The 13,268-nt window shown below is 37.3% G+C and overlaps 1 protein-coding gene across 1 annotated transcript in view; it reads left to right on the top strand.

Moving 5' to 3' along the window:
* Nucleotides 1-5,794, top strand: part of LOC134327092 (C-type lectin domain family 4 member M-like) — a 37,422-nt gene extending 31,628 nt beyond the window's left edge. The window contains exons 6-9 of the mRNA XM_063009173.1: nt 3,197-3,358; nt 4,024-4,154; nt 4,277-4,377; nt 4,475-5,794. Coding sequence (XP_062865243.1) covers nt 3,197-3,358; nt 4,024-4,154; nt 4,277-4,377; nt 4,475-4,625 — 545 coding nt within the window. The 3' untranslated portion in view covers nt 4,626-5,794. The remainder of the gene's footprint in view (nt 1-3,196; nt 3,359-4,023; nt 4,155-4,276; nt 4,378-4,474) is intronic.
* The last annotated feature ends 7,474 nt before the right edge of the window (nt 5,795-13,268 follow it).

Below are 13,268 nucleotides of genomic sequence, written 5' to 3'. Positions count from 1 at the left end.
CATTATATCTAACACAAATATTAGTGTTTTTTTTATCACTCAGACAGAAAGACATCTTTATATCATCAGTAACAGGTACAGAAATTAGAATTACTTGATAATAGTCACCTACTCTTTTAAAACGCTATCAAGACAGAAAGCGAGCTAGCTCACTAAACATAGAACTAATCGGCCAGTTGATAAACAACTAGCTAATGGTCTAGCCAAAAGTGATACACTAGAGAGCCAGCGTTCATAACATTACCAAAACAGGTAAGAATTTTAAACAGCACATTTTTAATAGTAGAATGTGTTTATTAATGTAATATCTCTAATGGGAGGTTAGGAATTAACAAAACTGTCATAGTCTCCAGTCTTGTATATCAATTTCTACAGCAGTAACAGTAATTCCTTGTTTTATCTTTACAGTGCAGGAAAGAAAACTTTAGCCCAAGATGTGGATTCTAGCAAATGTAAAACAAAGCACTTGCACATTTTTATAGTTTTGTTCAGAACAGCAGTGTTTACAAAAATATGAATTTATTTATTTAATTATCTATGTATTTTCAAAAACATGTTTTAAAATGTTTAAATTCAATAAATGATTTTTTGTTACAAAGTGTCTTAATTTTTACAATGTATAGTTATTTTTCGAATATTATTTTGGTGTTAAATGCTGTAATGCCTTTAAAGTAGTCTGATATTTGCTGTAATTAAAAGACTGCATTACTGTGATAACAATTACAGTAAAGTGATTACTGCTGTAATAGGTTACAGTAATGTGAAATTACTGTAATAAGAGCTACAGTACTGTGATTATTACTGTAATAAATATTACAGTATGTGTACTGTAAAATTTATTACAGCAACTTACCGGCTAATTGCTGCCAGCAAGTTACTGTACATTTCACAGTCTCCTTTTTACAGTGTAGTGTAACGTGAGTATAATTACACATTCCATACTGCATACTGTGAACATACTGTGAATAAGTATGGAAAAGTTTTTGGTCACATTTAAATGTTTCAGATCTTCCAAATGATTTTAAAATAAAATAAAGACAACAGTAAACACAAAATACAGCTTTAAAATATATTTATTATTTTATTTAGCCTTAGTGATGCTTTTTAGTCTGGTAAGTTTCAATGACTTTAATGACTTTAATGACAGTGAGTGGCACCGGGTTTTTGCTTTTACACGTGATACAGATTTGGAGTTTATTTTTATATTTAATACATGGAACATTGTGTTTTCTGGTGCTGTGTGTAATTAGTTGGCAGATCTGAAGCATTTACATTTGACAAGTTAGCAAAAACTATTAGAAACTGAAGAGGGGCAAATACTTTTTCACAGCACTGTAACTAGAATAATAAACAGCAGATTATACTGTACAAATAAATAACTCTGTAATCACATTCATCTGTGCTGTTCTGTTGTGTTGAGTATTTTCATACAGCGTCACTTGCGTTTCTCTGGAAATTTCCTCAGAATTCAGCAAATTATTTCTATTAATGTACACAAAGACCTACACAAACAAACACAAACAAACACAAATACAGTCAGATTAGCTTCTGCTGACAATAAAATTTTATCTGTAACTCTCTGTATAGCTAATATAAAGCCATCATCATCATCATCACCACACAGAGTCAGTTCAGGCTGGAGAGCATCACGAACACTTCGACTAACACCAGAACTGATGAAGCTTTAAATGTAAATGATTTCAGTGTGAAAGTTTTTCAACATTTGACTGTTAGATCAGATTATTGTATGAATCAGAATGGAGATGAGTGAGGACATATATGAAAATAATGAAACTTACATGGATGAGAACACTGTGGAGACCCCTACGACCAGAAACAACCAGCAGCCTCCAAACCCAGGTGATACACACACACACTTTTTTTCTTGTTTCAGGAGGGTCTACATCAGACATGTCAATCTCTTCTTTCTTGACAGGTCGCATCACTTTATTTACAATTTGCTGGACATGATAGCAAAACAATATTTTTAGGATTCAGTTAGAACAATGCTGTCCAAATAACTGTCACCTCACGTGTAAGCTTGTCTGGGGTAACGGTAAGAACCACGCCTGAATTTTGGGTTTGAATCCTGGCTCCTGCAAGGCTCCTGACTGGTACCAAGAAAGGGAAATGCGTTATTGCTATACCTGCGGCACTGCACAGGTTTCCAGTCAAATACAGAGCTGAATTTAAAGGTTTATTTATAAGTTGTTGTTTTTTTACGTTTCAATTTGTTTGGCTCCCGAGCTATTTCTCTGAGCTCCTCTATCCATTTCACATCATGAGCCCTACAATCCTCCAACCTGCATGGGCTTCAAATGTATTTTCTGTAGCTGCCTCAAGACTCTGGAACAGCCTCCCATTTGTCATAAATTAATAACAATAAAAGTCAAATGTAAATTAAAAAATGTCTTATCTCAGGCATTCGAGTTAAGACTGCTAGCTGTTAGTTTCTTGCTCTGTGTTGCTCTGCAGTCAGTAGCTCTTTTATTTTGTTATTTATTGCTTGTCTTTAGGGTGCTTAGGTGGTGCAGTGGTATATTATGCCAGTCCTTTACTGCTGGGCTCTGGGAATCCACAGCTGTGATCTCAACTGGTTGTGTCTATAACCTGACCAGGAAAAGATGGTCACTGGTTATTGTTATTTGATTTTATTGTACAGCATGTTGACCAACAATGATGTACTTCAAATGTGCTATAGAAATAAAAGTGACTTGACTTAACTAGTCAATAAAAGTTGGAACTGTATAAATTTGTGCCTAGACTGTTACGTTCTGGCTTGCAGTTTGTGTTCTAATTCATACCTAATGTATTCATGGCTCTGTAAAGGACCCTGGTTTTACCACATCAAATCCATTAAACCCTGTTTTACCATGCCTTTGTGCACAGGGACAGAGTCATACTGGAACAGGACAGCCTTCCCCAAAACATTGGCGCAAAGCTGGAAGCATATTATTTATTTTCTGATATTGATTGTGTATACGTGTTATCAGTGTATGTGACTGTATTTAAATACCTGAACACCAGAATGAAGTACATTTAAAGTGAATTTAATCAACATTGCACTTCTATGTTGCAGGAGTTATCACTGCAGGGAGCTGGTGGTTCAAACTGGCTTTGGTGTATCAGGGGCTCCTCTGTGTTTTTCTCCTGATATTAATCATAGTACTGGGAATCTATACCAACCTGGTTGCAGAGAGAAACCTGTTGAAGACGGATAACTACAACCTGGCTGCGGAGAGAAACCAGTTGAAGAAGGATTACTATAGCCTGACTGTAGAGAGAGACCAGTTAAAGACGGATAACAACAACCTGACTGTAGAGAGAGACCAGATGAGGAAGCAGTTGAATTTGCTACGTGAGTAACTTTCAGGATAAAGTTTACAGCTTCGTACTGCTACGTAAAAGTCAATTTATTGCACTTGACAAAACAGACAAACTTGGGCGCTCAGGTGGCGCAGCAGTAAAACACGCTAACACACCAGAGCTGACATCTTAAACTCGTCATTTCAAATCTCAGCTCTGCTACATGAACAACATTTGAATTGTTGTTCATACAGGGTGGGAGCCAGACGGGACCTCATAACTGATGCAGTTACGGCCTCTGCTGGCTGATTGGTGCCTGCACAGAGACGAGGGATATTGTTGATCAGGGTGTGGCTCTTCATACACTAAGCTGATCCACATATGAACTCGCCTCGTGCAGGTGAAACAATGCAGTCGACTACTGTATATAAAATAAATAAAATAATACAAAAACTGTTCTGTTCTTCTTCACACACTTTTCTTATGTACACACTTCTCATAGGATTCTTTAGTATGAATACTGGTATTCAGCCAGCAATAAACTGAAGGCATTTCTTTGTACACTTGTGGCTGACTAAGTGCTTTCATCAAGCTCAAATCCCTACATGGGTCCTTCCTCTCACTGACATATTATTTGGGTAAACTGCAAACAACCAAATCTAACACAGTGAAATTGTTAAGATTTCTTTTTTTTTTTTTCCTTTAAATATGTTCCAGAGCAAGAATGTACATATTTCAACTCCAGTGTTTACAGCATCACTACTGAGAAGAAAAGCTGGAATGAGAGCAGACAGGACTGTATACAGAGAGGAGCAGATCTGGTGATCATTAACAGCGAAGAGGAACAGGTACGAGTGAGAGAGGGTATCAGTTTATACCAAAGGACAAGCTCAGTGGTTAACATACTGAGCTGTTGGTCAGACAGTGCTTCTATTGGACTCCTGAGCATTTTATCTTGTTCTGTTTACAGAATTTCACCAGCAGATGTTTTACCCAGGCTTGGATTGGTCTAAGTGATTTTGACAGAGATAGATTGTGGATGTGGGTGGATGGAACAGCACTGAACACTGGGTAAGATATTACTGAACTGAACTTTCTCTTTGATGTAGTTATTGAGTATTGCTCGTCTGAAGATTTAGATCTGAAAATATAAAAATTCTGTTTTCAGGTTCTGGTCAGATGGAAAACCCAATTATCAGGATGGAAATCAGGACTGTGTTGAAACTGGCTACACAAACACTTCATTGAACAGCTGGAATGATTATTGGTGTAATATCAGTATGGTTGGGATCTGTGAGAGAATAATTTTTGCCCCCTAAATATTTAAATAATGAACAGAGACCAAATTTTACTCCTGTGATTCTGGAATTCAGTTGTGCTTTTGTTCTCCAGCTATCTGTGAAATTATTTGTTTTTAACAAAATACCAAAAATGTTGTGCCCTGAAATGCATTACATAGCCAAAATTATTTGGACACCTGACTGTGAGCTTGTACTATTATCCTATTTTAAAAACAAATTATATTAAAACTCTAAACAATAGAGTGAGCTCTATTTGATCTTTTCAGTTATAACAGCTACTATTCTGAGAAGACATCTCAAAAGAATTTAAAGTATGTCTGTGGGAGTTTGTGCCCATTCAGTCAAATAATGACAGTGTTTGTATGACTGGGCGCTGATGTTGGATGTTCCAGTTCATTCCAGAGCTGTTGAGTAAGACTGAGGTCAGGACTCTGTGCAGAACACTGGAGTGAATTCTTTATAGAGCTTATGATAGAACAGGAAAAGGGCTTCCCTAAACTGCTACCGTGAAGCTGGAAGCATATCACTTCCTTTGTGTCACAGATTAATTAAACCACATAAATTAAAAAAATTAGAAGTGGTGTCCCAATATATTTTGTCCATATAGTGTATGTAACAGACTAATATTTTTATTTTCCTAAATTACAGTTACATCCTGTTTTTTTCTGTCTGTGTGAGAAATGTGCTGGGTTTTGCTCTGGAGCCCCTAGAGCTGGTTATTGAGCAGAGAATTTTGCACAAGCTGCTCAACGTAATGGACAATACCACACACCCGTTACACGACCTGCTGATTAAACAGCAAAGTGCCTTTAGTGGAAGGTTCCGCCAACTTCGCTGCAACAAAGAGCGCTATAGGAAGTTATTTCTGCCCACAGCAGTGGCTACCTATAATAACTCTCACTGGTGCAAGAGAAGGACGCAGAAGCTATAACACCCAGGAAAGACAATTAAACTTACAATTTGCACAGGGTACTGTTTTTATTTAAAAGTTTCAAACTGCACAACGTCTGTAACTGAACCTTCAGCCCCTCCCCCCCCCCCTTTAGTGTCTTTTGTTCTTGTCCTGTTAGATGTTTTTATATTATTATTTTTTTATATTATTATATTTTATTTTCTTCATATATGTATATTTTTAGATTTTATATCTTACTTGTATTTACATTTGTACTAATTTTTTTATTCTTTATTTACCTCATTGTAATGTCACTGTGTGATGTTTTTTGTCATAATTGTTATTGTGACAGCACAATTTCCCTTCGGGGATTAATAAAGTACTCAATCAATCAATCAATCAAATTATTACATCACATCCATAGTTTAGTTTTATTGTTTTTTATAAGCTTGTATTGTATCGTATACTCGATGATATGATTGGTCAATTTTACTTTTATTTAAATTTAATCTCTGATTGAAATGTGTGTCCTTTGGCAGCTGCAGCTGAGGCGGCTAAATTCTGATAGGAAGGCAAGAGGGTTTTTTTATTTAACCCTTCACATTCTAACATAAATTGAATAGGCATGTATGAAGGATTTATCTGCTTAGATTTATATTTGTTTAAATGTTGATGTCATATTTTAAGTAGATAAAAGATAATTAGGCTCACATTTCAAATATTATTTTTAGACGGTTTCTTTTTGGTAAAATTGATCCATGCAATGTTCTATGTGCTGCCTGCTCTGATATGTTGCTTAATAAAATGCTAACATTATCTTTAAAATATGGTGTAACTTCAAAAAGTAAATGTGAGTATAATCACACATTCCATTCTGCATGCTGTGTACAGTGAATAAGAATGGAAAGGTTTTTGGTAATTGGTCTAATTTAAATATTTCAGATCTTCCAAATTATTTTAAAATAAAATAAAGACAACAGTAAACACAAAATCTTTTAAAATCTATTTATTATTTTATTTAGCCTTAGCAATACTTTTTAATGTGGTAAGTTTCAATTACTTTAATGACAGTGAGTGGCAGCAGGTTTTTGCTTTTACACCGGGTGATACAGGTTTGGAGTTTAAGATAAGATAAGATAATCCTTTATTAGTCCCACAATGGGGAAATTCACATCGTTAAACAAGAAATGGTAACACATTGGGAGAGTAGGAGATAAAAAAAAAAAAAAAAACAGCAACCACATTGTGCTCCCTAAGGAGCACACTATGGTAACACGAAAAAAAAGCTCCTCACAGCACACAAGCACATGTAAACATAAGAACATAACATACACTGTTAGACATTTCGAAGGGTTTTTACAGTAACTTACTGGCAACACTGTTGCCAGTAAGTTACTGTAATTCAAATTTACAGTACCATAACTGTATTTTATTTTACAGTAACTTGTAATGTTACTGTAATTGCATTTTACAGTAACAACACAGTAAAAACTTAGGTTAACTGTAGAATACTGTAATTATTTGTTAAATTTAATTTTAAAAAACTCTGTAAATTGTACTTATTTGACTTAGAACTTATGCAATACTGCTATTTAATCCACACAGACAATTATTGCAACATATCAAATTCTTTATTTAAATCACTGCAAATGCTTAAAGCACTTTCAACAAAAACGTGTAAAAGTACAGAATGTCCTTAAAAACATTCTTACTTTAATCCATGCAACTTTCAAAATACATTTAAAACAACACATTTAAAATAACACAATGTGCATTAACTTAACATGTACAAAATTCATGTTAATTCATATTACAGAAAAACACTTTTACTGTTAAATAATTCAGTATTGAATGCATAGTACAACAATAAACAATGAATTTAGATTAAGTTACATTAGAAATAACACAAGAGCTTCAGAAATGCAGGGTTACAGAAACACAGTAGTTTTGGTATAAAACTCCACTCAACACTGTCGACTCACATACCCGACTTAACATGAAATGAACCATGTTCCTAGGTAGACCCTGGGTAGCAAACGCAGCGAGGTAAACCACTTCTCAACCTGCAACCTGCTTTGTTCTTTTCCCTTAACAATCCATTCAGCATTGTTCACCTGTAATCACAGAAAGATCATCTTTAACAGTTCTATTCAATTCAATACAGTATCCTCAAAATAAATCTAATCTTTCTGAAAAATACAATGTTTTGTAAGGATCCTGTGGTGACTGTTAAACGATGTCACAGTTTACAGCGTCGCAGGAGATTAGCTACTATGCTAGCGCTGTCGTGTCGTAAATTTCACCTAACCTGACTAACTTAGCTTTTAAACATGAAACTCACAGTCATTTGTAAAATGGAATGTTTACTTGTTTTACTTTGGAAAAAAGTTGCCGACAAGTAATGCTAACGCTCCTATAGTGCACAACAGACCCGATAACCGTGACTAGTGTTAATTTATTGTCCTAACTGTCGTAGACTCTTTACCTTTATTTTTTGTTGGTTCCCAGTTTTGGTGTAAAAAATCCTCTTCAAGGGTCAGCACCCCTGCTGCTCTACTGCGGCTCCATCCATCATAGCCGAACTGTTTCTGTGTGCGCGCCTCTCCTGAACTCCTTCCCGCAAAACTTGAGATAATGTGGTGGTTCCGAAGCTGAACCGTTAGGCAAACAATGTCAGTTTAAAACTCTCACAGCTGAAAATTAGGTTGAATCTTGTCAATAAAATCGGTTGGCGCCAAAGGTAATTACAGTAATTTACCTCAATGTAAAAAATACAGTAAATCTCTGTATTCAGTATTTGGCATCAGGCAAAATTGTCATGATGCAGTGGAAAATACTGTTATGTACTGTAAAAACTATTTGCAGTATTTTACTGTGTGGTATGTGGTTAATAACTGTAGAAATTACAGAAATGTCTAACAGTGTAGTCACACAACGAGCCACGGGTTAGGGATGTAGGGATAGGAAAGTAACCAAACTACGACAAGCAGCCCCAGCGATTCGCAGCCAGTATGCCGGCGCGCACTGCAGACCCATCCTGCCGTATTGGTGGGATTAAGCTAAGAAGTTTGGAAGGCGTCGGGTGATGGGTTGGGAAAATGTCAGTTCTTTCATTCCTGCAAAAAGTCTGTACAAAGTTCGCGATAAGATGGCGACACAGCAGTTGCTGCCCAGAATGAAAACAGTCAACATACATAGAACAGGGGAGGGAGGGTGAGATGACCCTTAGCGCAGATCTTCCGGAGGAATTTCCTTATCAGCGAGGCCATGCTGATAGCAGGGAAAGCCAAAGAGCAGAAATGACCTGTTTTTGTAATCCGAACACGGTTAAAAATTTCCTTAACACATGCTCTGCGATTGATTCGGTCTCTGATTCAAATCCCTTTGCAAAGCCGCTAGTTTCTCCAAGATAAATTCCATATTGCGATTCATAGTCACAGTCTGAGTTCCGACGGCTTTGCCCATCATATCAATCAAATTGGGCAGTTTCTGGGGACCCTTGACAACTGACGCAACTCTTTTAATTTCCCGATACAGCAGAGTAAAGCCTGATCCAATCAGCAAAAACCCCACAATCAAAGTTCCGAATAGGTAAACATCTTCTATGTCCTCTAACGAAAGAGGTGCCAGGCACACGACTCTCCACTTCGCCCACGAGTCCATCGCGTATCCTGCCATCTGTGTTCCGCCGGGGCATGTGGGTTCCCCCGAACCCGAACTCCTCGTTGAGAAGATGGTGTCAATAGCATTCAGAGACCATTTAACCAAATCCATAATTTGTTCTTCGAAGAGCAGTGCTAAGAGAATCTCTGAAGAGTAGAGTAGACGAGACAATATATACAGAAGAAGCCAAGCAGGAAAGATAAGGGAGCAGGGAACAGTGCGTCCGCCTTCCACGAGAGCTTAGAGAGAAATTTATTTATTTTTATATTTAATAAATGGAACATTTACAAGCTTCATTTTGTGTTTTCTGGTGCTGTGTGTAATTAGTTGGCAGATCTAAAACATTTGACAAGTTAGCAAAAATTATTAGAAACTGAAGAGGGGCAAATACTTTTTCACAGCTCTGTAACTAGAATAATAAACAGCAGATTATACTGTACAGATAAATAAATAACTCTGTAATCAGATTCATCTGTGTTGTTCTGTTGTGTTGAGTATTTTCATACAGTCACTTGTGTTTCTGTGGAAATTTCCTCAGAATTCAGCAAATTATTTCTATTAATGTACACAAAGACCTACACAAACACAAATACAGTCAGATTAACTTCTGCTGCCAATCAAATTTTATCTGTAACTCTCTGTATAGCTAATATAAAGCCATCATCATCATCCTCACCACACAGTTCAGGCTGGAGAGCATCACGAACACTTTGACTAACACCAGAACTGATGACGTTTCAATTCTAACTGATTTCAGTGTGAAAGTTTTTCAACATTTGACTGTTAGATCAGATTATTGGATGAATCAGAATGGAGATGAGTGAGGACATATATGAGAATAATGAAACTTACATGGATGAGAACACTGTGGAGACCCCTACGACCAGAAACAACCAGACTCCAAAATCAGGTGATACACACACACACACCCCACATACACACACTCACACACTTTTTTTTTAGTTTCAAGAGGGTCTAGATCAGGTGGGTCAATCTCTTCTTTCCTGACAGGTCATGTCACTTTATTTACAATTTGCTGGACATGATAGCAAAACAACACACAATATTTTTTAGCATTCAGTTAGAACAATGCTGTCTAATAACAGCCTGACTGTCACCTCACGTGTAAGCTTGTGTGGCGTAACGGTAAGAGCCATGCCTTAAATTTGGGGTTTGAATCCTGGCTCCTGTGAGGCTCCTGACTGGTACCAAGAAAAGGAAATGCATTACTGCACTGGTTTCCAGTAAAACAAGGAGCTGAATTTAAAGTTTTATTTTTTTGTTTTTATAGCTTTACATTGTTTGACTCCAAGCTATTTCTCTGAGCTCCTCTGTATCCATTCCACATCACAAGCTCTACAACCTTCCAACCAGTTGGTCTGCATGGGGTTCAAATGTATTTTCTGTAGCGGCCTCAAGACTCGGGAACAGCCTCCCATTTGTCATAAATGAATCCCCACAATAAATGTTTTTAAGTTTTTAAAAACCTATTTATTATCTCAGGCATTTTCTGCAGTCAGTATCTCTTTTATTTTGTTATTTACTGGTATATTATGCCAGTCCTTTACTGCTGGGCTCTTGGAATCCACAGCTATGATCTCAACTGGTTGTGTTTATAACCTGACCAGGAAAAGATGGTCACTGGTTATTGTTATTTGATTTTATTGTACAGCACGTTGACTGACGATGATGTACTTCAAATGTGCTATAGAAATAAAAGTCACTTGACTTAACTAGTCAATAACAGTTTGTACTGGTATGAGGAAAATATAAATGATGCAGAGTAAATTCCACAAATTTTTTCAGGGTTTCTGTAGAATTGTGTGTCCATTCTGTCAAAAGAACAATTATGATGTCGGCTGTTAAGTTCTGGCTTGCAATGGGTGTTCCAATTCTGTATTCACACCTCTGTAAAGGACACTTATTTTACCACAATATTAAACCCTTTCTTTACCATGTCTTTGTGCACAGAAACATACTGGAACAGGAAAGGACCTGTCCCAAAACGTTGGTGCAAAGCTGGAAGCATATGATTTATTTTCTGAAATTGATTGTGTATACTTGTTAGCAGTGTATGTGACTGTATTTAAATACCTGAACACCAGAATAAAGTGAATTTGCACTTCTGTGTTGCAGGAGTCATCACTGCAGGGAGCAGGTGGCACAAACTGGCTTTAGTGTGTCAGGGGCTCCTATGTGCTTTTCTCCTGATAGTAATCATAGTACTGGGAGTCTATATCAACCTGACTGCAGAGAGAAACCAGTTAACGCTGAATAACTACATCCTGACTGTAGAGAGAGACCAGTTAAAGATGGATAACTACAACCTGACTGTAGAGAGAGACCAGTTAAAGACGGATAACTACGACCTGACTGTAGAGAGAGACCAGTTAAAGACAAATAATTACAACCTGACTGTAGAGAGAGACCAGTTAAAGACGGATAACAACAACCTGACTGCAGAGAGAGACCAGTTAAAGACAAATAACTACAACCTGACTGCAGAGAGAGACCAGTTAAAAACTAATAACTACAACCTGACTGTAGAGAGAGACCAGTTAAAGACGGATAACTACAACCTGACTATAGAGAGAGACCAGTTAAAGACAGATAACAACAACCTGACTATAGAGAGAGACCAGTTCAAGACGGATAACTACAACCTGACTATAGAGAGAGACCAGTTAAAGACAGATAACAACAACCTGACTATAGAGAGAGACCAGTTCAAGACGGATAACTACAACCTGACTATAGAGAGAGACCAGTTAAAGACAGATAACAACAACCTGACTGCAGAGAGAGACCAGTTAAAGACAAATAACTACAACCTGACTGCAGAGAGAGACCAGTTAAAAACTAATAACTACAACCTGACTGTAGAGAGAGACCAGTTAAAGACGGATAACTACAACCTGACTATAGAGAGAGACCAGTTAAAGACAGATAACAACAACCTGACTATAGAGAGAGACCAGTTCAAGACGGATAACTACAACCTGACTATAGAGAGAGACCAGTTAAAAACGAATAACTACAACCTGACTGTAGTGAGAGACCAGTTAAAGACGGATAACAACAACCTGACTATAGAGAGAGACCAGTTAAAGACGGATAACTACAACCTGATTATAGAGAGAGACCAGTTAAAGACAAATAATTACAACCTCACTGCAGAGAGAGACAAGTTAAAGACGGATAACTTCAACCTGACTATAGAGAGAGACCAGTTAAAGACAAATAATTACAACCTGACTGCAGAGAGAGACCAGTTAAAGACGGATAACTACAACCTGACTGTAGAGAGAAACCAGTTAAAGACAAATAATTACAACCTGACTGCAGAGAGAGACCAGTTAAAGACAGATAACTACAACCTGACTGCAGAGAGAGACCAGTTAAAGACAGATAACTACAACCTGACTGTAGAGAGAAACCAGTTAAAGACGGATAACAACAACCTGACTGCAGAGAGAGACCAATTAAAGATGGATAACAACAACCTGACTGGAGAGAGAGACCAGTTAAAGACAAAAAATTACAACCTGACTGTAGAGAGAGACCAGTTAAAGACGGATAACAACAACCTGACTGCAGAGAGAGACCAGTTAAAGACGAATAACTTCAACCTGACTGCAGAGAGAGACCAGTTAAAGACGGATAACTATAACTTGACTGTAGAGAAAGACCAGTTAAAGACAGATAAAAACAACCTGACTATAGAGAGAGACCAGTTAAAGACAAATAATTACAACCTGACTGCAGAGAGAGACCAGTTAAAGACGGATAACTACAACCTGACTGCAGAGAGAGACCAGTTAAAGACGGATAACTACAACCTGACTGCAGAGAGAGACCAGTTAAAGACGGATAACTACAACCTGACTGCAGAGCGAGACCAGTTAAAGAAGGATAACTATAACCTGACTGTAGAGAGAGACCAGGTAAAGACAGATAACAACAACCTGACTGCAGAGAGAGACCAATTAAAGACGGATAACTATAACCTGACTGTAGAGAGAGACCAGGTAAAGACAGATAACAACAACCTGACTGCAGAGAGAGACCAATTAAAGACGGATAACTACAACCTGACTGCAGAGAGA

Source organism: Trichomycterus rosablanca, chromosome 14, assembly GCF_030014385.1.
Source record: "Trichomycterus rosablanca isolate fTriRos1 chromosome 14, fTriRos1.hap1, whole genome shotgun sequence".
NCBI lineage: Eukaryota > Metazoa > Chordata > Actinopteri > Siluriformes > Trichomycteridae > Trichomycterus > Trichomycterus rosablanca.
This window is presented reverse-complemented; position numbering and strand designations above follow the sequence as displayed.